At 42.1% G+C, this 24,860-nt stretch overlaps 2 protein-coding genes across 3 annotated transcripts; one reads left to right on the forward strand and one right to left on the reverse strand.

Annotated features, from left to right (window-relative positions):
* Positions 1-4,278: 4,278 nt before the first annotated feature.
* Positions 4,279-14,710, reverse strand: LOC119661306 (transmembrane protein 170A). Of its 2 annotated transcripts, XM_038070598.1 has the most exons (3): positions 14,483-14,710; positions 5,552-5,752; positions 4,279-5,490 (listed from the first exon to the last, which is right to left on the reverse strand). In XM_038070598.1, exon 3 carries the CDS (start codon positions 5,139-5,141, stop codon positions 4,761-4,763), a length of 381 nt encoding a protein of 126 aa, XP_037926526.1. In that variant the 5' UTR covers positions 5,142-5,490; positions 5,552-5,752; positions 14,483-14,710; the 3' UTR covers positions 4,279-4,760. The 2 variants fall into 2 exon arrangements, with proteins under 2 accessions (XP_037926526.1, XP_037926524.1); XM_038070596.1 differs by having other exon boundaries at positions 4,279-5,752.
* Positions 14,711-15,042: 332 nt separating this feature from the next.
* LOC119646647 (craniofacial development protein 1) lies at positions 15,043-16,266 on the forward strand. The gene is made up of 2 exons (XM_038047163.1): positions 15,043-15,878; positions 15,941-16,266. Exons 1-2 carry the CDS (start codon positions 15,178-15,180, stop codon positions 16,035-16,037), a joined length of 798 nt encoding a protein of 265 aa, XP_037903091.1. The 5' UTR covers positions 15,043-15,177; the 3' UTR covers positions 16,038-16,266.
* Positions 16,267-24,860: the final 8,594 nt, after the last annotated feature.

Consider the following 24,860-nt stretch of genomic DNA (forward strand, 5'->3'; position numbering starts at 1 on the left):
ACTTAATTTTCAGACTCCTCCAAAATAATATCCACTTGAAGCAACGCAGCGTCAGCCTTTCACCCCTTCGTCCATGCACCGCTGGTAGGCCGCCCAAGAGATGGCATTTAACTCTCTTGTCGCATTTTAATTTTTTCTTAATTTTTTTTAATTTTTGAAAATGCCATTCGGACGATTGTTGACTTGTCTCCATGTCAAACGTAGACCCAAGTCTTATCACCAATAATTATGCATTTCATGAAGTCGGACCATTATTCGCTTCAGAAATCAGGTTCTAAGCAACCGCCTTTCGATGTTGTTTTTGCACGAAATTTAGGTATGTTGGGTGGAGCCGGGATGTGGCACGTCCCATACGCAAAATTTCCATTTCGAATTGGTGGACCTCGGCGCAAAACAGGGATGTCTGGGGTTCCTTATTAAGGCAAGCCTAGACCGGATATCGGTTGTTACGCCGTTGTTGATGATGACTATCACTGTACGGCTTCTTTTGTAGCCTTTGTACAACTTATATGCCAGAGTTTTCGACAGAGCAGACCCGAAGTCTTTTTGCAACATTTTCAATACATTAGCACACGAAACTTCGTTAGGAACCCAAATTTAAACAAACTCTTTGCTGAACAAATGATGCCTTGGCGCTAAAATATTGACCTGTATGTTAGTTAAGGTAGTACAATCTTAAAAAAAAACTCTTTTCACTAACGGAAGGGGAAAGGAGGGAGCTAAATTTTCTTCGCAACGGAAAGAACGTAATAGGTTAGATATTGCTTCTATTTGTAGTCAAGCCTAAAATTGATAGACCAGTAGCTTACTCCAAACTACAATTTTTATTTTACAGTATAAATATATATATATATATATATAGTTAAAAAAGCCCACGGACCCTCTTCCCACCCAACCGGACCGAGGGGCGACCAACCTAAGGATGGGCTGAAGGCAACATCCAAAGGCCCGCATCACAGCGATGATGCGTTTTAACGCAAAGTGTGTGCGACCATGCGAAAATGTATTACTACATCCCGATTGTCGCAAACACTTCAGCCAATGACGCGGAGGTTCTACACTACAGAGACATGGATCTTATATCGAAGACAGTGCGGATCAAGACTGAAACCCATTAGGTCAGATTGTTACCGGACAGGACTCTTCGGACTATAGCACAGGTTGCAAGGATAACCGCTTTTTGCATCTCCATGTATAGTCCAGCCCTAAGATCGAGCGTTTTCAGCGCTTTATGTAAGTTCTGCAGGACTAATCCCGTCGCTGAAATTACTACTGGGACTACTTCGATCTTTTGTAGTCTCCAGGTCTGCTTCATGTCGTCTGCCAATGGGCCGTAGTTCCGGATTTTTTCGTGCTGTTTTTCAACAGTGTTCCGGTCCAACGGTACAGCTACATCGATTATAAAGCACGCTCGTTCTTCCTTCAGAAGCAGAACTAGATCGGGTCTGTTATGATTAACACTGTGGTTGGTGGCAATAATGTGATCCCACAGTAGTTTGACCCGATCATTTTCCAAGATTCTCTGCGGAGTATACTTATAGTAAGGGTGGTAGGTTGCCACTAAGTTATACCTCAACGCAAGGTTTTGATGGAGAATCTTGCAGACGGAGTTATGACGATTGGTGTACTCGGTACTGCTCAACATCCTGCACGCAGATGTTATGTGCTGGATGGTCTCCTCTTCACAGTTGCATAACCTACAACTGGAGTTGGTGATTCAGGAGTCGTGAAGAATGTACCGTTTATAATTTTTTGTTGGGAGCGAAGCATCCTGAATTGAAGTTAGGAATGCTTCGTTGTCATAGAAAAGTACACCATTTGTCAACCATTTTTTGGAGGCTTCGATGTCAATGCCTGACAACAACAAATTTTTGATATGACCTCCGTGAATGGGTTTCTCTTTCCACATGTCGATCTTCTGTTGGACTGAAGTAACATTCGACATGGGATCCCATTCTCTGCTTCTCAAGTTCAAAGGAGATAATTTATTATCTGCCATGACGGTAGCCTGATGTATTTGGCTAGAGGATTGTTTCTCATAGAAAAACTCACGAAGAGAATGCACTTGATTGTAGTGCAACGTTTTTAAATCAAGTACCCCCCTTCCTCCCTGATGACGTGGGATAGTGATCCTCAATATTGCGGCAACTCTATTGTGCATGTTGTTGTTTGCAAGAACAACCCTTACCCGTCCATTGACAGATTATAAATCAGTATTACTCCACAGTATCACACCGAAAGTGTACAGAAGGACGGGAATAGCGAAGGTGTTGATTGCCATGATTTTATTTTTCCCGTACAGCTCAGTTTTAAGGACAAGATCCAGACGCCGTTCAAATTCCCCCAGCAACTTAGATTTGATTATTGCCACAGCAGGTGTTGTTGTTTGCAATATGCCGAGGTATTTGTAGACGTCGTCCGAATCCGTCGGTGTGTTTTCCCCGAACAATTGTTTTTATGCGACATTTCTCCAAACCCAACTGCATGCCGATATCCCTGCTGAACTGGATAGTGATGTCCAGCAAGGAGCGAAGTTGGTTCTCGTCTTTGGCATACAATTTGATGTCGTTAATGTACATTAAATGGCTTAATGTACATTTCGACAATATGCCATGCTTGACTTGGAACCCGTATTTGCTTTCATGCAAAAGATGGGATAGCGGATTCAAAGCCAAACAAAACCACAGTGGGCTTAGAGAGTCGCCTTGGAAAATACCACGCCTGATTGGTATCTCTCCTGATGTTTGCGGAGATACCGATAGCTTCGTGCTCCAATTCTTCATTACTGTTCTCAGTAGAAGAACGACATTCGGGTTGATTTTATACAAGCGTAACACTTGTAGTAACCACGAATGTGAATCAAGGGCGTTGAAACGCGCCGAGCAGCAAGTCTAGCCATTGGTGGAAAACCAGTTTATATACTTTTGCCGGTGAAAAGCGGGCAGTGATAGATGCCTTTAGCGCTGTTGCCACCAACAAGTACGAGATCCCTGACGAATAAGGCTGTACAAGGTGGTCCATCTGATCAGCACCAAGTACGCAAGGTTACCACAGAGTCCCCATTTGTCTGGTGATAAGTTTATAACCGAGTCCCCATGAATCCCCCTTCACCTCTTTGACTAAGTCGTAACAGCAGCGAGCTTTGGTTTTCTTTATCGCGCTGCAGAGACTCCTTTTAGCTGGTCTGTACTCTGCAATTTTGACACATGCCTCCTCCCTTGCGTGTAAATCTTGTGCCAAACCGCGGAGTTAATGGCACTCCTGCAGTAGATCCGCAGTTTCCGCTGTGCACCAGTGCATAGACGGACGTCACGTTACCGAGCATAGGAGCTTCATAAGCGCTATCAGGTTCGTCACTGAATTTACGACAATGTTAGCTGCAACACCACGACCCCCGATATTCATGCTCGCAATGTTCCAAGCGCAGAGGAGGTACAAACTGAAAATCCACCACCCACTCACCGATGGCGCCAGTAATTGCGAAGCAGATATTACGTCAGGTTGATGTGGATCCCATTTTTAAAACTGCGACCCCGGCTTTCGCCGCCATTTCCAGGATCCGCTTCCGTCTGGAGTCTGGGTGGGGCATACGTTGAAAGTCCTCATCGTCTCATACGGTTTTTTAATAAACATTTACTGCGCTAATAAGGTTAAGTTTTCAATTTTCTGTAATTTTCTCTATGCCGTGATCAGAACACACATCCGCCAGGTCGATTTAGGGTTGCCTTTTGGATTTACGCGTTAAGATCAACATGAAGAGATAGTTTGATGATTTTCCTACACTTGTATAGTGTCTCCATTTGTACTTTAAGGAATTGTATGCAAAACAGCGTGTTTGCAGGATTGGTCAACAATCAAACTTATTTTCCCAATAAATCGGGCGAATGTGAGGCTCAAGAACTATATGACGCAGGAAACTTTAGAAAAGACAATTCAGGTCACCTTCCACTCAAGCATTAATATCAAAAGACGGATCCTTCGAAAACTGTGACTTGATGAACCGGAGGTTCTTTAATTTTACAAGGCCTTCATGTTCGAATATAATATGTATGCCAAAGAGAGCCTTTCAGACAATTGGTTGTAGTGACCTCCTTGATATTCAGTTCCTCCTGATGCTATCATTTCCCATTTATAATTTCTGTCGTAAGCAGTTAACATCCAGGATCCTTCCAAGGCTTTCGTTTGTATTTATCTTATTCAAAGATTTAGTCCAATTTTCGGAATCTCATGATAACTACACAACTTTAACGCATATTTTGCAGAATAAAAAGCAGATGATTAGTTATCATATAAGTTATCTTTTATTGTTTTTTATCACTTAATAACCCTTAAATTTCTAACAAATTTAACATTTCCATTATTTTCCTTTTATTCATGTTTGCGACAGTTTTAAAGAGGCTACAGTTTCTATGTGAATTATGCAAATAATTGCGATTTGAAATGATGATGCTTATAAATTAGGAGGAAAATTCGAACATAAATATTTACGCTATGAAAATGCCATTGAAACACAAAATATATACCAAGCAGCAAAAATATACGTCAATTTACAGTCTCTTTCGAACCGATATTCCTTACATTAATTTTATTCCAGTGAAAACACATTCGATATGGGTGTCTAGAGTAGATTGGTCTCTCCATTCCAATTCTTTGAATTCGCTAAGCAAAGTATCGTGAATGTAGCGCAAAAACTACTGCAAAATTTCGTGCTAACTGCTAATTTCGTGTAGGTTTATGCTGTAGTAGATATAATTTAAGTTTCAAAGTGTGGCCAATATTCGAGTAAAGCCTAAACAAGCCGATATTATAGTTTGTCCAACTCCCCACACCATTGCGAATATGGGGGACATATGCAAGCTGGACGCTCGATGTACAAATGCAATTGCAGCGCTACTCACAACGCCGCTAGTTGCCGGCGACACAAAACCCATTAGTAATATAAGGATTGAAAAGAAACGGCCAAATTTGTGTTTGCGTAGCGTTACAAATGCAATCAACGCGGCACATGTATGCACAAACACGGAAGAGAAGAAGGCCCACAGGAATATATGATACCACATTTCACGGAACGTATTCAAGCGATTCTGCGATCGCAAGCCCATAACATCAGCAATCGTATCCAACTCATCGGAATCGTACATTTGATTTAAATACAAATCGACTTTATACAAACTAAGGGGTTCTCGGGATTTCCTAAGAATTCTATTAGCAACTTGCCTACTTGATATACAAAACTACTATACACTACTTATTACTGTGAAAATTTTCTTGGCTAAATTCACTTAAAAATTAATGATCAAATCGTCGTATTAAATATTCCTCAGTTGTCTCCTCGTTGCAGAGTATCCTCGCAAAGAATATTTCAATCACTAAACTCCGTAGAATTCACATGATGCATTTGTAGAGAAATGCTGGTCTCTTTTAGTGTATACGTTAAAAATTCTTCCACTCAGATGATGTCTTTTGTTGCCTAATTGCGCTTGTAGTACGCTGAATTAATATATGTAAGTTAGTAATATCGTTTTCCCTAAAGAATCACTTCGTAGTTTACTTTTGATTCCGTCTTCAAGTCTAGTCGATTAAACTATTGCATTGATTTCTCTTTTGCTTGGTATTTCACATAAATATTGCATCAATCTATTGACGTTGTCATGTATGGAAGTTTAGAGGGAGGCTCCACAAAGCGCCACCAGCAGCGCTCATCAAATTCGGGTTTGTTATCCCTGGACATTATTTCCAAAATGTAACTGGCCTGAAAAGAGAGGAAGCCTATTTAGTAAAACCCATTTATTACAAATAAAAACTACATAGGAAATGTTAAAAAAATTTAAAAATTATAGCACATTGTGGTCCTTACCACAATGTTTGCCAACAATTTACAAAGGTACTGATTATGAGGTCCAGGCAAGACAGAAATCCATTGAGTAAATTTTGTCATCTGCTTAGTGGAATAAGAGACTGGGTGGAGTACTATCGAATCCACCACAATGAGGAGATCCATAAAGCTAAGAAACGCTCGTAGAATCTAGTAATCCTCTTGTCCATATAGAATTGGGGGTTCTACTCATAGAACAGCAATTGCACTTGGCTACTTGCCAACAGGATGGAAACAGATTACAGTGAGGTTCATACCATAACCAGGGTAAGACCAGATCCAAGCTAAAGCTTAGAGTCTGTCTAAACTCTTTCGGTATCAAAAATTTGGAGTAGTTGGTTTAGAAACACATGAGGAAGAGACTGATACCTCTTCATGTTAACCAACATGTTTATAATGCATTCATCAACCAAAAGACAACTTTCTAAGCACTAGTGAATATAGAAAGTGCCGCCAGGAAGTATTTATTTATTTATTTAATGAGGACAATACACAGAAAATAAACTCCTTATTACATATTGTCCTCACAAGGAGGAGCAAGTGAATAGCTTATTTTACGCTTAGAACTAGAGAAGGAAATAGAGTCAAAGGATCCAAGCTGTAAAGCGTTGTAGGACCGGCATAGCCTCGGGATCGGAGAGTGGAAGTAAATCTCGAGCTCCGCGAAGGGTACATAAAAAATGTCCGCACTACGTGTGTTATGAGACGAGGCGATACGGAAAGTAATATCCGAGTTGGCGGAGCAATCCATCAGACAATTGCAGAGTTTGAAAAGAGTACACATATCAAGGAAGATACGGCGTTGCTGCAGGGAGGGAAGATTTAGAGTGCGGAGTCGTGACGGATAATCAACCCGTGTAAGGTTCTTTTTGTAAAACAAGGTCAAGAGCGCGGCAATCACCAATGCGGAAGGAGGACCAGACTACACAGCAATATACAAGGATGTTTCTGACAAGGGAATAGAATTGAAGTAAAGTCGGAGGATGAACGTAGGATAAAACCAGACATTTTGGAAGCTCTGTTGATCATGTCAACGAAGTCGGAATTGAAACGAAGTTTCTCGTCGAATATTACACCCAGGTCTTTGAAGGAGGTCAGTAGTGAAAGGGGTTGTCCACTAAGAGAATAGGAAAAGGATGTTGGGGAGGATTTAAGCGAATAGCACATCCAGTGGCGTTTGTTGCCATTCAGCTTGTTGACCGAACACCAACGGACTAAATTATCAAGGTTGGACTGTAAGAGAGCACAGTCTAGCGGAGACGAAACAGAGGCAAATCCGGGCAGGTGAGAATGGAGGCGAGGTCATTAATAAAAAACAAGAAGATTAGCGGGCCAAGTATAGAGCCTTAGGCAACACCAGAGGAAGAAGAGAATTAACGAAATGAGCAACCATGAAAAGAAACTTTGCAGGAACGGTATGAGAGGTAGGAGGAAAGCCAGGGGATGACTGAGGGAGAAAGTCTAGTAATGAAAGTTTAGAGAGGAGAATGTTATGGTCAACGGTATCAAAGGCTTTGGAGAAATCGGTATAAATAGCACGTACCTCCTGTCGTGAATTAAAGCATTTAACAAAGACCAGAACTTTTGAAACCGTAGATATATGTTTCACGAAACCATGCTGCTCTTTGACAATAAGGTGACCGAAGTGCGCGGTCAACCAGTCGTTGACGTGCCTTTCCAGGATTTTGGAGCAAAAGGAGAGAAGAGAAATGAGGTGGTATTTAGCAAGAGAAGGGTCTCCGCTCTTGAGGAGAGGAATGATAAGGGCCTCTTTCCAGAGATGGGGAAAGTAGCATTCTTCTAGACTTTTGTTGTAGATTATATTCAGAGGAAGAGAAATGTGTTTTCTACAGTTAAGGAGGTTAGAAAGCCCATCGGGGCCAGGTCCGACATTGTCATCAAAATTACCAATGAGGAACAAAACCAAGGAAAGCGTAAGAAGAGGCATGGCCAGAGATTCGGAGCAGTCTGCAGTTATGAAAGGTGTAAAGGGTGGAGGGCTCGAAGGAGAAAACACTGATTGTTGTGGGGAGTTGCCAGTGGAATCAGCAAAACTGATAGAAAGAGAGAGAGATTGAGTGGGATTACGAGAATTGCGAGCGTAAGACCGAAAGGGTTTTAAGTTACCGCAAGGGCCGGTTCGACGCTCAATAAGTACCTTTTACACGCTTTTCTAACCATTGACTTCATAGCAGAGCGTATACCCTTAAAGTGAACAAGGTCGGCGTCATTCTTAGAAGCCCGAAACTTCTTCCGCAGTGTATGTTTCAGGCGAATGTTATTAAGAATTTCCATTGTGAACGAAGTTGGGTACGAACGTAGGCAGACAGAGGAAGAAGAGACATAACAGGAGAAGAGATCGGACAGGATATTGTAAAAGGTATTTAGAGCTTGATCACACGATGAGTTATTTAATATATGTACCCAGTTGAAAGGCGCTAAAGCTGAGTTCAGGCCGTCAAAATTGGCTTTTCGGAAGTTGAACTTAGCAGATTTACGCTTCGTTTTGGGGTTTGAACGAATGAGCTTCGCTTGTGGGTGGTAAGTGTCAGTTTTGACATACGGGGATGTGTAAGCAAATAAAGAGAGGTGGTGCTCGGGGAGGTTGGAAAAGAAGAGCTCGATAGTGCGGTCCAACTTGGGCATACAAAAAAAATAATAGCTCGACCTCGCGCGGAATCTCAAAGCTTGGACTTAGTAGTTTGCGAAGGAAAGATGGAAGATAAACAACGAATCACATTCTCCCCGGAAAAAACCACGTAGCCTTCCTCTTACCATTCATTGAAGTCGTTTTTGACAAGCTTCGGGCCGAGTCACCAAACTACTACCCATGCGATCTTTCCACCCACTATAATCGCACGCAAAATAAAATCCCAAGCAATTTGATCCGTGGCATTGAGACGTAAAGGAGAAAGATTCGCAATGCCAGATCTCATTTATTAGATGGCGTTGTAAAATTTTAAAATTGAATATTGAAATCAAATTTTATAAGGAGTTTTTATATTGTCGGAATATTATTTCCAAAAAAAATGGCTGTCAATTTTCCCGCTTCATTTCAAGCATTCCGTCCAAGCAGTGGATCATCACAATACATGGCACTGTTAATAATGTGTAGAGCATTCCAGTAAATCTCCCTGTCGGAAGTCTTCTTGAAATCAATGAAAAGCAGTTGAAGCAGAGGTCTAAAGTCGGCAGATTTCTACATAATGTTCCCAAGCATGTTAATGTGGCTAGTTCAAGAGGATCCAGAACGCAAACCAGGTTGCTCTCTAATCAAACTTGCGAACTATTCATTAACGCATTCCAAGATTATTTTAGCTGTTATCGTCACGACAACAGGAAACTCGCAAATCCGCTTCAAATTCACCCCTCCAATTACCGCACTCAAATCGAATGCCCTTTCTCGGAATCTTAACGACTATGTCCTTCCACTTACTGGAAAAATCTCAAACTGTCAGGATTTACAAATAAGTCGAGGCAAACGCGACAAGAAACAATTCCGCAGAGATTCGCTTCCGCTTGGAAGAGGTCTAACTTCATCGGATGTTCGTGAATTACACTTTCCACTTCACCAGCTTCAAACTATTTCGTGATGTGGTATACGGAAATCGTTATTTGCGGCAGCTTCTGTTCCCCGGCCAATCCAATGGTGAAATTCCTTTTACCACAGTATACGCTATGTTGTACTTCTTATACTCTGTCACGATTCGAAACAATCAAGAAAGCTCTTAACTCCGTTCCATCTCTATTTTCCGCGTCTCGCGAGGTCCTTGGGACGGGCCTATCAACTTCACTCGTGCCGGAGATAAAAAAAAACTTTCCATCGCCGCCCATTGTTCATAAATAGTTTCGAACGGGTTGTTCAGAGTTTATATCGTTTGCGCGGCAAAAAAAAATTTTTTTCACTGATTAATGACGACCGGATCGCAGAAACAGCATATTTTCCATGTGAATTGTATTGAAACTTTTTTGTGACACCACGTTTTTCCAAACACTTTCGGAAATTGCTCAGCCATTTATTATTAAATTTGCTTGAATCTCTTGTTGTTGTCCTTAAGAAACTGTAAACTTAACAAGGTTTTAAATTCGAAACGGTCGCAGACACTTTCCGGAATTTCAAAGCTTTCCGTCCTTTTTCTCAGAAATTAATCGATCGATTTGAATAATTTTTTTACTGCAATGACTCGTCATTAGGGCCCCAACGAGGATGTCCGAGATTCGTTCTTTGCTGTTTTATTAAAAAAAAAGATAAGGATGATTTCATTTTTAAAAAAATGCGGCCCATTTCAGGGCGGATTCACCTTTTGACGAAAGGCACAGGAGAAGTTGGTTCAATTACCAAAAAAACTCTCCTTGTTAATTGGGATTTAAGAGTGCACTGCTGCCTGTCGTAAAAGGTAACTAAAGCAGATAGAGATTTGAACAACGCCTCGGACAGGGAGTGAATGATTGATTTCTGGAATGTACGCACGCTCCTGAACAACGGTTGTGAATTTCCCCAGAATGCTCGTTTCTGCAACTCGATCGGGAATTTCAACGATATAAACTGGACATTCTGGGCCTAAGCTAAGTAAGATGATGGGTCTATGGAAGAAAGCCAGATGGTAGTAGAGCTGACGTGATGGTAATGGGTGATCTGAATGCCAAGGTGGGCTCTGACGATACTTTGCTAGGACAACCTGGTCCTCCAGGTTGGAAGTTGCATAGGGTTGACAACCCTACACGGAAAACCAACGTTACGAAACACAGAAGGAGCCTAGGACAGGATGGACTTTACAACGACGAACCCGACAACGGATAACCATTTGCGCATTTTCTCATGGAACGTGCGCTCCTTGTACAGAGATGAAGCTGCCAAACAGTTAGCCGATACCTTGTCTCAATATAGGACTGATGTAATAGTGTTGTAGGAAATGCGATGGAAATGGATAGAGACCGGTTTCCTGGAAAAGAGCGACTACACTATATATTATACCGGCCATCCAATAAACCATGTGCTCGGAGTAGGTTTCTCAGTCAGCCAAAAAATGAAACCTGCTGTTATCAGCTTTAAACATATAAGCGAAAGGCTATACGCACTGCGCTTGCGAGGCAAATTTAGAAATATAAGCCTCATAAACGTTCACGCCCCTACAGAGGAGACTCCAGAGTCAGAGAAGGATACCTTCTACGAGGCAGCTGAGCGGACCTTTGAAGCCTCTCCCAAATACGATATCAAAATCATACTTGAAGATTTCAACAGTCAAGTAGGGACGGGTCCCGTATTCAGGCATTGGCTCCCATAGCTTGCATACAGCTGGAAACATACTTGGCCTCAACCGCAAGAAAAGTCAGAACGGCTGGTTCGATGATGAATGTAAGCTAGCAACGGAACGGATGAATGTTGCATACCGAGTAATGTTGCATTCTCAAAGAACTCGGGCACACGTAGAGACCTACCAAGAACTCTGTCGAGCGGAGGAGAAACTTCACAGACGGAAAATGGAACCTTGGGAGAACCAACAGGTCTGTAAGCTTTAAAAACACAGGGAACAACGACACCAGGCGCGGAAGTTTTACCAACAAGTCAGCAGGATGAAGCCTTATACACCTCGATGCTCGTCCTGCCGAGATAAAGAGGGAAATCTGATTTCCAGCAGAATAGGCTTATTGGAACGATGGGTTGAGTATGTTGATGAACTGCTCAACAACCAAAATATCGGCGAGTTGGAGATTCCACGAACTGAAAACGACGGGCAGATGCTCCCACCACCAAGCATAGAAGAAACAGTCCGTGCAATGCACCGGTTTAAAAACTATAAATCGCCAGGAGCCAATAGAATTACAGCCGAATCGGTTAAATATGGAGGCGGCCGAGTGATTCATCAATTAATGCTCAAGGTGTGGGACAGCGAATCAATGCCTGACGACTGGCAACGAAGCATTATTTGTCTCATTCATAAAAAGGGGATATCACGCAGTGCAGCAATTGTAGAGGTATCACGTTGCTGAGTACCATCTATAAGATATTCTCTTCTATCTTGCTAGGCCGGATAGCCCCATACGCTCAGAACATCATTGGCCCGTATCAAAGAGGCTTCACTCCAGGCAAATCAGCAACATATCAGATTTTTTCTCTGCAGCAAGTGATGGAAAAACAATATGGATATCAGTTACACCATCTTTTCATCAACTTCAAAGCCGCCTATGATAGCATAGCCAGGGTAAAACTGTACACGGCCAAATAAAGGCAGCAGGACTATTCTGGAAACCATTCGTCATCATCAACGATCTAAGACACGGGGATGTCCTATCATGAGGCCTCTTTAACCTGGCCCTGGAAAAAATGATGCTGAGTTAAATGCAAGGGGTACGATCCTCTTTAAGTCCACCCAACTACTGGCCTATGCGAACATGGCATGCGAAACCATGGGCTGCACATAAAAAAAACAACCAACCAACAACATCAAACCGCACTGGTCAAACGGGAAGAATAAAGATAGGAGACTACAACTTTGACAGTTTCTTCTATCTAGGGTTGAAAAGCACAAAGAATAACAGCTACGACGATGAATAAGATCAACGCTCTTACTGAACAAGAGAATGATCTTGCCAATCCTTATGTATTCCTCGGAGACTTAGGTTCTTAGCAAAAAAAACTATGAACTCTTGGCTGCGTTCGAGAGAAGAATCCTCCGAAGAATTTTTGGCCTCCTACATGAGGATGGGCGATCCCGCAGCTTACATAACGACGAAATCTATGAGCGATACCATGACCGTCAGATTGTAGATAAAATACGGCTCAATAGGTTTTGGTGCTCGGATCACTTAATCCGTATAGATCAGGATGATTTAGCCCGAAAAGCCTAAAAGGGCAATATCTATGGTAGAAAAAGAAGGACGCAGCATGATGATGATAACGCTTTTTATGGAATCAACGCTCCAAGGATGGCTAACGAGTGGGCCGGCTTAAGAGCACTTGGCGCAGACTAGTAGAGGAAAAGTACTGGGGAACCTGAGTCGCATTTCAGGTAACTGCGAGCGATGGCGCGTAAGTATAAACTGGAAGCACTACGCCCCACCAAGGGGAAGTGACAACCATACATATCAACATCGAATACAACCCTGTATACAACAACAACCGGATACGTTTCTTACTTCATTCTTTATCTTTTAAATCCTCAAATTAACACCATTAATTCGGCTCCGATTGTGAAAAGTTCCACTGACATCTGTCTCCGCCAATGAAAGCGATGTACTTTGGCCCGTCACAACCCCGAAAGTAAGACTACCTCCGTTTACGGGTCAACTATCGATAGACTAGCTGATTAGAAAACGAAGGGCGGCAATTTTATTGCTGGCTATATCATGCAATGGAATCCATCCAGAGTGACCCCACGAGTGGGCCGACCTACCGACCCGGAGCAAAAAAGGAGACTTAGAAGAGGGCGGAACACATTTCAGCAAATTGTATTGATGCCGGTTTGGCCCAAAAAGTGCGAGCATTTGCAAAAAAATTTATGAGGGGTTTGATGCTTAGTATTCAAGCAAGTTGTGGCCACTACGTTCGCCGGATTGGATTTTTCCGTGGACCCAATCACAACCAAAATGATTGATATGCGGTTGTGTTGATATTAGCAAAAATTGCGCCATGGATTATATCGACATGCACCTTACGCTGATGAGAGCCCACCTGCTGAGAGTAGTCGAAGTCGATGGGGAAAAGCCAAAAGAACGATGACTTGATACACTAGATGGTGATTCGAGAGCCTTTCGAATTCATTCGATCGATCAAACGAGCGGACCCCACTTCTGAACCGGACAAACGCAACAGAAGGGAAGGTGGTAGCCTTGGTGCCCGAATTCCAGACAAGGCAAATTGAGTGCATTTCCCGAAGGAACGTTTTAATATTGTCAATTCAAATAGGCAACTGGAAGGGATTCGGCTAAATTTAAGTAGAACTTCAAACCAAAAATGACCTAAGAACTAAATTCGAATGTCAAGTGTTTACAATAATTATAAATCCTCTGAAAATGTTCAAACTGAAAACACCATCACCCTCAAACCCCTTGAACAGCCATGACCAAGGCTAGACACTCACAATTAGTAATCTCCCCAAATTTCTTTGCTTGCAACCAATAACGAGCGCCTTAATGAGGTAACCCTCCCCAAGGTATTCTACATGAAACCATATGAATCACACGTAAGTGCCGAACCTAATCACTTGCATTGTAATCAGAATTCGAATGGAACTTTACAACGATAAGGCGGGTCGGAAATTCCAACTTGCGATTATTAAGAAGACTTCGAGTAAAGCCACTGCCAACCGTTGCTCCTATCGCAAAGCAAAATCCTCTAGTTTGACCGTTTGACCCGGTGTATGTAAATAAAGCGAGCAATTAACTAGCGTCGTAATTACGAATTGAAAAGTGCTAACAATGATGGTATTAGCAGATCGCCATTTATTGGCTTAAATGCACTTTGTTCGGCTGCTTATTTATAGAAATCAGCACGTTTCGAAGGTGAGCACCCAGAATCTAAACACAACACTAGGTACGTCCACGGAATAGTGAATGAACTGATACGAAGTCATTTAGAGAAAGTTTCACTTAATTGATTTACTCTACCTTCAGAGATGGTGGCACTGCTTTCCGCCCCCGGGAAGAATTTAAAGTGATTTTTGGTGCCACACGTCCATGTCTCACATATACGATCCGTTCGAAAAGCTTTTCGGGGTCGAAGAATCGGCGAAGGCGAGCAATCTATCTCTAATTTGTTGAATAGCACTAGCTGACAGCAAGATACGATGTTGTCCCTACCACTATTTGCATCGTTTTTGACAAATGCCAATCTAATTTGCTTCAAGGACCATCGGTTGGTAGTATTGACCGCTAAACAAATACGTTTGACAGATCTGTAGCTCATTCTAGTACTTCATTTTCGATGTTATCATTTTCTAGACATTACCAATTTGTAAACATTTGTTGTCGCATATCCCCAAATCTTAAGAGTAATAACTAAAAATAAAGATTTTAGGCACATGTTCAAACAATTTCTATACTGTTCAGGTCATTGGAAACTATGCCTTCCAATTTCACAGATGACGAACGACTTAGAAGCTCAATATGTTTGTTTTCTCAACTACCCAAACAGGGTAACCCCAAATCATCGACAAACGAGCATCTGTCAAAAAGTGCAGAAAGTGGTTTTGAGTCAGTTGTTCCTTTCAAAGCGGTGTGAGGCGTCGTTTCTCCTCGGGCTAGAAAGATTGATTCGAGACAGTGCAAATTAAGGCCGCGATCTACCGAAAGAACTAATCGATATGGACAAGAATCACGCATCAGATAGCGAGGAAAGCGACGAGGATTACTGTCCAGATAACGAGAAATCGCAAGTCCTTAGCGAATGTGACTCAGAGTCGGATGCGAGTTCATCGGAGACGGAAACTCCCCAACCTCAAAAGCGAAAGAGCCGGCAAAAACGGAAAGCGAAAGAATCCCCCGAAAGAGATCAGTCACCTCCACCGGAACACGAATTAAACGGCGAGGAAAGCGAAGAAAACAAGAAACATGCCGACGCTCTCTGGGCTGACTTCCTCAGCGACACTAAGGATTCCGTAAACTCCGCAAAATCACAGCCAGAAACAGAAAAAGAAGCCGCACCTGAAAAGTCAAAAGCTGATGAGCAAACGCCATCGGGGACAACGAACGAAAAAGTCAAAGTAACTGAAATATTCGAGTTTGCCGGTGAGCAGGTGCGGGTGACTAAGGAAGTGGACGCGGCAGAGGCGGCGAAAGCCAGTCAATCGCCGGCGTCTAGCAAGAAACCAGGACCCGCTAGACCTCCGCCAGGCAGATTGCCCGTAAAGAGACCTGGGGGCGGAGGGCTTGGGGCAGTCCTAGGACAAATCAATAAAAAGAACAAATTAACCGTATTAGAGAAATCAAAGTTAGACTGGGACAGTTTTAAAGCGAAGGAGGGACTGAGTGAGGAGTTGAAAACGCACAACAAGGGGAAGGATGGGTAAGATTTCGTATTGCGTCCAAACCTTCTAATTGTTTTAACGCATATCCACCATTTTCTAGATACTTAGAGCGACAGGACTTCTTACAGCGAGCAGACTTGCGCCAGTTCGAACGAGAACGTGAAATGCGATTGAATGCGAGACGAAGTAAACATTGAGTCGGCTTTCGTAAACGCTGAGCAACTGACTACGTACAACTAGAACATTTCAATTTACTGGAGGAGGAGTGACTTCGCAGTCGAACAAATGCCGTATACTGCAATTTGCTCTTGCAGCTACAATAGATACAACCAAATCATGCCAATGTGTAGAATGTTTTTCCATAATTAATGTCTACTTTGACTTATTTGAAAATAATATGGAGCGTCACTGCATCCTTGAGTTTTATTTTTGTTTCTTTACGAGTGGATTGTTCAGTAGTTATTATTATTCTGTTAAGGGAAGTTGCACTGCGTCCTTAAATAACTATTGTGCCCTTTTTACTGGTTATAGTATGCTTATTAACTAGAGTATGTCAAACAAGCCTATAACCGTCATGAATTTTAATATATTCTCCGCTTCCATGTATTTTAACTTGGCATTTGGTATTAAGTATTCTCCAAGGTTGCTTGAAATACTTTGCACATGTGCCGGACTCTGTCTCAGAACGTGTATAGAGGTTTCGACAAACTCTGCACAGAAGGCAGTGTCCGTAGATATCCCTAGCTTCCGCAGATGATAGTTTAGCCGGCAGTGACCAGTGAGTATTCCGACTATAATCCGGAAGTTCTTCTTGGTGACGTCTAAACAGTCCCAGCTCCTGGTTTACTCGCCCAGTATAGTTCCTTCAGCCGTTCCTTTTCATTTTTTAATGTCACAGTCATAAACTCGTTTCCGATTCTACAGAAGGGTACTGGTTCATTTATAAGGATCTCTGCTCTGAGCCTGGCCATTTCGTCCGCATCCTCATTATCTTCCAACCCAACATGCCCTGGAACTCTAAGTATTTGTTTTGCGTATTTATTTTGCGAGCCGGGCGTATTAAAGCTCTCAAAGCATTCCCATATACCAGTTTAGAATTAACCTGATTGGACCTAAGTGTCTTGATCGCCCCTTGGCTATCGGTCAGAATTACGATGCGGCTTCCATAATCATTTTTGGTCTAGTGTAATTCTCAAATATTCGAATTCTGTTTCTCGTTTCACCTCCATGCCATGTCTCCTTATGTCTCTCCGTTGATCAAGCTTATGCTTCCTAGTGAACCCTACTATGGTGGTTTTTGGCTGAAATGATACGCAGCCGCAGAATTTGTACCTGTTGGTACTTCTATTTGCCTACTCTCTAACATTCTGCCCATCCAGAAAGCGAAGGTGTTTCTCACTCCCTTGCAGATTAGCGCATCTTGCATCTCTGTGTCTACTCCTTTGATGTCCAAAAAACGCACACAGTGTCATTTCTTTTGTTTCTATGGCATCCCGTAATACATGCGTCAGTTGATACAGAGTAGTTTCGGTTGATTGTCCTGCCCGGTAAGCATTAATGTAAGGGATTTCGCATTGAAACTTAAGGGGGTCGTCCCGTGTGAAGGCCGTTCTTTCAGAATTTTTTTGTGAAGAACTGGAGAAAGATGCAAATACGAATTTTTCATCATGGATTTATTAATATCTTGAGCGTGCATAGTCATTTTTCCAGCCCGACCACATAGTTCGTTATTGAAATACAGAGCAATTTATACACCCATCTCCAAAAAAGGTGTTTTTCTGCTGCCACGCTAGAGGGCGCTGCGATCATCTTAGAGTAAAAAAGTAAGTGGCATTTTAACGTACAGACTTAGCTACAGTCCGCAAACTAAGATTATTAAAAAATATTAAAAACTAAATTGTTGGTGCCGTGCTAAACTTTTTTTTTGAATTTTGGCGTCTTTTTACGGCTTCTTCAATGAATAAAAAAAACTACTGAATGAATCGCAATTATCCTAGTTTGCGGACCGTAGAAATATGTTCTGAATAAACCGTGAAAATTTCGAAAAATTTGGTTGGATAGATTTTCGGCTATGGTGGCAGCCGATTTTCAGTATGCAGTTTCGAGAAAAACGCATTTAGAAAGTAGAATGCGGTTTTGAGCCATAAAACCTTAACTGACCATTAATATGTTATGCCTAATCCATAATCATTAGATTTCTTGAAGAAACACATGTACAGCCTTGACTTCAATTTTTGTCCTTTTAGCGAAGTCATCCGAACGTCATTCGGACCGATAAATACGCACTTTATTACGGCGATCGACATAAATCTGGCATGAGACTTGTCACGTGTTTAACACTATAATTTCCGAATGACTCCGAATATCAAAAAATCACTTTGCCCATATATTCTACACTATATCTAGATACAATTGATGCAAAAAAAAATTCGATTTCGCAGATCCAACACACGGAATGACCCCCTTAAGCTCTAATATAGTGTCTATGACATTCTCCACCGTTTTGAATACGAACGATGTTAGGCAAATTGGTTTGAATATTTAAGGGGGTCATCACATATACTAGAGATATCAATAAACATATGGTGAAAAAATCTCGTTTCTATCTTTATCCAGTCCTCGAAAATAATTTTTCAAAAAAAGGCAAAAACACGGCCTTCACACGGGCCTTAAGGCGAAAAGAATCCTTTTTACCCGCTTTCGGAATAAAGACCACGTTTGCCCAGCCCCATATCCTTGGTATACAGTCCCTAGCCATATTATTAGATGCGCTGCAGCTTCTATGCAAAATCTTAATAATCGGGTGTTTTTCAGCTTTAGAATTTATTAATAGACACATTGATGTAATTAATGTTATTTAGTTCCCTAATTGTTAACAAAAATAAAAGATCATCTTTTTAGAAAAAATCTGTATTTATTAATTAATTGCTAAAGAATGTTGTATGCCATAAAATATTAATATTTGGTTGAGCCGCCTTTTGCCGCTATGATAGCTTCAATTCTGCGCGGCATGCTGTGAATGCAAAATTCTACTGTATCCTGCAATTGAAGATGATAGTTCCACACATGGTTTATTTACCCGGTTGAAGAATTCTCGTACCTCTATTCTCATTATAGCTAGGTTCCTGTATTAGCCGGATAGTTAGCCTCATATGCGTCAATGACAAATTTATTGAGGTCTCCCACACCACTGTTTCCAGTTCCAGTTCGCTTATGATATCGCCGCCCCTTTGTAGGTGAGCTATGTTGTTGCTCAGGTGCGTTGCATAGAAGTCCCGATCCGTTCTCCTAGGATTCCTTATTATTCTCTTTATTTCGGAGTTGCCCTAAATGTCGAATCTGATTATTCTGTGATTTGACATAGAGGGCGCATCTGATACCCTCCAATTCCTGACCAACCCGTTCATTAGAGTATCTCCTAGAGTGTGTAGTTTTGTTCGTTCTCCACTGTCGAAGTATAAGCCTGGCGCTTCATGCACGTTGCTGTCCACTTTAAGCCTTAGAAGATCTTCTCCTCTCCACTGGTAAGTTTTCCACCCCAGGTCTCTTCCGGAGTGTCTTTCTTCGGCGTTTCCCTGTGCACGTGAAGAGATACATAGGTTGCCAAATCTATAGTTGATAGGGTCATCCACCCAAAGGTAGATTAAGGGGGGTTGTGTGTGGTTTACTTTATGAAGTTTTCAGAATCGACTTTTCTTATTGAATAGATCGTTAGCTTAGCTATTCCAGAATATGCTACAGAAATTTCAAAGCGGAATTCGTATTGTTTAAAATTTTATGGGCGTAAAACCGAGCGCTTATCGGATACGGGCTCAGGGCCAGCGCCTAGGATTTTTTTTCAAACGAATTTTTCTCAAAATGACCTTTTCGCATTTGCGGGAATTTTAACTCATTTTGAAATTTTGTGGTATGATTCCTTACAAAATTATAAAGAATATGAGCCAACACTTTGGATTATATCGTATTTTGTATAATTAGTAAAAAAAAATGGTGAAAATTGAAATATTTTTTTGGTCACCCGGAAAATTGACCGCATTGAAGCTTCAGATAAAAATTGGAGGCATTACACTGTATTTTAGCATTACTCTTCGTTTGAGACTGTGTCAGGTGAACCTGTTTCCATTACATGAAGAAGACAAGTGTTAACGGAGGCTTGAAACTTTCAGGTAACAGTCGCAATCACTTTCCATGTATTGGTCCTATATCAGAGAGAACATTGGTGTGGAATAACTTCAAATTGTTGTTGACGTTCAAATTACTGTGGTTCGAATGACTGCACTAACGCGTCGATTAGCATTTGTCGGGCAGAGGCAAAGCTGTTCAGACGTATAAATTCATCCACGCCTTCAATGCTTTGCCCATTAATGTAGATAGGAAGAGTCTGACGACTAGTCAGCCTGAAAACCTTGGTTTGGCTCCATAAGTTGGTGGGGAAACGGCGGGATGTCATCAACGTTGCTGGAATTACATTTTAGTCCTATGGTTGTAGTCCAGCCTATAATTAAAAGACAAAGAGTAGCTTTCCCCAAATTACAATGTCGGGACCGATATATTCCCTTCTTCAGTACAAAGCTAAGAAGCTAGGGAAAATGTACCTTCTGGTATTTTGTAATAATCCTAGTTCCCGAACTATACTCCGTTTTTTTTTCTTCAAGATGAGTGCCATCCAAACTGGCTCAGCCATCTTTCGAGTCCGAAAATTGACTCTTTCACTGGCGTTAATGGCGCATTAATAGCAAATTAGTTCTGAAATTAGAGATGCAACACGTCACCGTGACTCTTAATTCGCTGTATGCTAAACAGAATAGTACCACGTTACGGGCATAATGCACTGACCTCAAGATGGCAAAAGAAGCCGCAGAATCGGGTCTACCAATCGAGCAACTAACCGCCAAACTATACTGGGCTTTTGAGTGTGAAATAATAAAGAGACGCCGGGTTCTAAATAAAAAATTATCCTACCTAAAAAACAAATTGAGTCCACAAGTAAATAATAATAACATTGCGCATATTAATAATTACGTAATTAACAAAACGGCTATTGAACTGACCGAGAACGAAACGAAGTTGTTAAATAACAGCCTTGCGTTCGCGGTTCGGCGGTTATCGACGAAATCGTGGTTAACATCAAGACAGGGATAAAATTCTTGCATAACGACACGTTTCCCGAATCTATCAAAAAGGTCGATCGAGCACTGAAGGAAGCTAATGCAGTATTCTCGAACATTGGGCGACTCCGAATGTCAAATCCGGCGTTTCCAAGAATCAGATGTCAACTGAAAATCCACAAGGAGAGGGACGAAATGCGAGCCGATTTGAACTCACTGACGGACAACGTCGCCAAGTGGTTGATCAATGAGTCTCAGACCCTTCGGACGACGAGCAATAGGTATTCAGTGGCTAAATTCCCATGAACTAATACAGAAGCTGCAACGTATTGAGAGAATGGGTTCGGATGAGGTGATGATATCGTTCGACTTGAAGGCATTGTTTCCCAAGACGGCAGTGAAAGAGTCAATTTTCGGACTCGAAAGATGGCTGAACCAGTTTGCATCTGCCCCGGAATGGAGAAGAAAAGTTCGACTTTATACAAACCTTGCCAGGCTCTGCGTGAACGAAAACTATTTTATGTTTCGGGATAGATTCTACAAAACCACTCCGAGGGTAGCGGGAAACCCTCTTTCGCCGTTACTCACTGAAAGGTTCATGCCATCAATCGAAGAAGAAATCTAGTCGAGGGAATAATGCCTACTTATGGTTTAGGTATGTAGACGGCGTATTTGCGATTATTAGAAGAGACGATATCGACAAGGTCATTTCCTCGATAAACAAGAATCATCATAAAATCGAGTTTACATTAGAAGTAGAAATGGATGATGCTCTACCCTTCCTGGATCTGAATATCATCAACTCTAGCGGGAGGCTTGAATTCGAAATATACCGCCATGCAGAAAACGGTACCAGCAACTTCACACCATACATTCTCCCAAAAAATGTCAGCCTATAATTGCATGATTCACCGATCTCATACCCTCTTTCGGAATAGGACTTCAATAAGAAGCGACAGCACATTATTGACACCGTTATTAAGAATGGGTATAATTCTCAGACTATTGAGAAGCTGATCGTAAAGAAAATCAAGCAACACAATAGGCATGCATATACAATACTATTTTCCCAGCATAACGAAACCACCACGAGGCAAATGAGTATCCTGAATTCCTACCTATTCAACAATATCAGGAATTGAATAAAAAAGTTTCAGCTGGAAGTTATAGGTTCAAGTCGATCGTTCACCCTGCGGAATTTACTGGGAAGCGTCAAGGATCCTTTGGCAACAGAGGAAAAAAGCGGCATCTACCGAATAACGTGTTGTGATTGCAATAATATATAGTTCAAAAAGCCCACGGACCCTCTTCCCGCCCAACCGGACCGAGGGGCGACCAACCTAAGGATGGGCTGAAGGCAACATCCAAAGGCCCGCATCACAGCGATGATGCGTTTTAACGCAAAGTGTGTGCGACCATGCGAAAATGTATTGCTACATCCCCATTGTCGCAAACACTTCAGCCAATGACGCGGAGGTCCTACACTACAGAGACATGGATCTTATATTGAAGACAGTGCGGATCAAGACTGAAACCCATTAGGTCAGATTGTTACCGGACAGGACTCTTCGGACTATAGCACAGGTTGCAAGGATAACTGCTTTTTGCATCTCCATGTATAGTCCAGCCCTAAGATCGAGCGTTTTCAGCGCTTTATGTAAGTTCTGCGGGACTAATCCCGTCGCTGAAATTATTACTGGGACTACTTGGATCTTTTGTAGTCTCCAAGTCTGCTTCATACCATCTGCCAAGGGGCCGTAGTTCCGGATTTTTTCGTGCTGTTTTTCAACAGTGTTCCGGTCCAACGGTACGGCTACATCGATTATAAAGCACGCTCGTTCTTCCTTCAGAAGCAGAACTAGATCGGGTCTGTTATGATTAACACTGTGGTCGGTGACAATAGTGTGGTCCCACAGTAATTTGACCCGATCATTTTCCAAGATTCTCTGCGGAGTATACTTATAGTAAGGATGGTAGGTTGCCACCAAGTTATACTTCAACGCAAGGTTTTGATGGAGAATCTTGCAGACGGAGTTATGACGATTGGTGTACTCGGTACCGCTCAACATCCTGCACGCAGATGTTATGTGCTGGATGGTCTCCTCTTCACAGTTGCATAACCTACAACTGGAGTTGGTGATTGAGGAGTCGTGAAGAATGTACCGTTTATAATTTTTTGTTGGGAGCGAAGCATCCTGAATTGAAGTTAGGAATGCTTCGGTCTCATAGAAAAGTACACCATTTGTCAACCATTTGTTGGAGGCTTCGATGTCAATGCCTGACAACAACAAATTTTTTATATGACCTCCGTGAATGGATTTTTCTTTCCACATGTCGATCTTCTGTTGGACTGAAGTAACATTCGACATGGGATCCCATTCTCTGCTTCTCAAGTTCAAAGGAGATAATTTATTATCTGCCATGACGGTAGCCTGATGTATTTGGCTAGAGGATTGTTTCTTATAGAAAAACTCACGAAGAGAATGCACTTGATTGTAGTGCAACGTTTTTAAATCAAGTACCCCCCTTCCTCCCTGATGACGTGGGATAGTGATCCTCAATTTTTCGGCAGCTCTATTGTGCATGTTGTTGTTTGCAAGAACTACCCTTACCCGTCTATTGACAGATTCTAAATCAGTATTACTCCACTGTATCACACCGAAAGTGTATAGAAGGACGGGAATGGCAAAGGTGTTGATTGCCATGATTTTATTTTTCCCGTACAGCTCAGTTTTAAGGACAAGATCCAGACGCCGCTCAAATTCCCCCAGCAACTTAGATTTAATTATTGCCACAGCAGATGTTGTTGCTTGCAATATGCCGAGGTATTTGTAGACGTCGTCCGAATCCATGCCCTCAATTCGGATGTTATTTTGGCTGTATCCTCCGTTGTCGGTGTGTTTTCCCCGAACAATTGTTTTTATGCGACATTTCTCCAAACCCAACTGCATGCCGATATCCCTGCTGAACTGGATGGTGATGTCCAGCAAGGAGCGAAGTTGGTTCTCGTCTTTGATGTCGTCAATGTACATTAAATGGCTTAATGTACATTTCGACAATATGCCATGCTTGACTTGGAACCCGTATTTGCTTTCATGCAAAAGATGGGATAGCGGATTCAAAGCCAAACAAAACCACAGTGGGCTTAGAGAGTCGCCTTGGAAAATGCCACGCCTGATTGGTATCTCTCCTGATGTTTGCGAAGATACCGATAGCTTCGTGCTCCAATTCTTCATTACTGTTCTCAGAAGAAGAACAACATTCGGGTTGATTTTATACAAGCGTAACACTTGTAGTAACCACGAATGTGATATGGAGTCAAAGGCTGATTTATAATCGATGTAGGCTGTCGAGATGTTTCGTTTTTGGTGGACAGCCTGCTTTACAGCTACCGTATCGATTATAAGCTGTTCTTTGCAGCCTCGGGAGCCTTTTGCGCATCCTTTTTGCTCCTCAGCTATCAATTTATGAACATCAAGATGTTTTGAGATGTTCGCGCACAGAACTGAAGTGAAGACCTTGTAGATGGTAGGAAGACAAGTAATTGGTCGACATTTTGAAGGGCAAGAGACACCCTGTTCCTTGGGGATGAGGAAAGTTATCCCCTTGGTGAAAAATGGTGGAACTAAATCAGGATCGGCAATCATCTGATTAAATTGATTTGCCAATATCCTGTGAGTGCTCTTGAACCGCTTCAGCCAGAAGTTGTGAATTTTGTCAACTCCTGGCGCCTTCCAGTTACCTGCCTTGTCAAGGACTGCTTTAACGTCGACTTCAGTTACGTCAGGCATGGTCATTTCGGGGAGGGCCTCGCATGAACGCATAAGGTGTGGGAGCCACGCTGCTTCTAAATTGCAACGACTGGATTCGCTCCAAACACTTCTCCAGAAGTCTTCTGCCTGATCCAGATTG

The sequence above is a fragment of the Hermetia illucens genome, chromosome 1 (genome assembly GCF_905115235.1).
Source record: "Hermetia illucens chromosome 1, iHerIll2.2.curated.20191125, whole genome shotgun sequence".
NCBI lineage: Eukaryota > Metazoa > Arthropoda > Insecta > Diptera > Stratiomyidae > Hermetia > Hermetia illucens.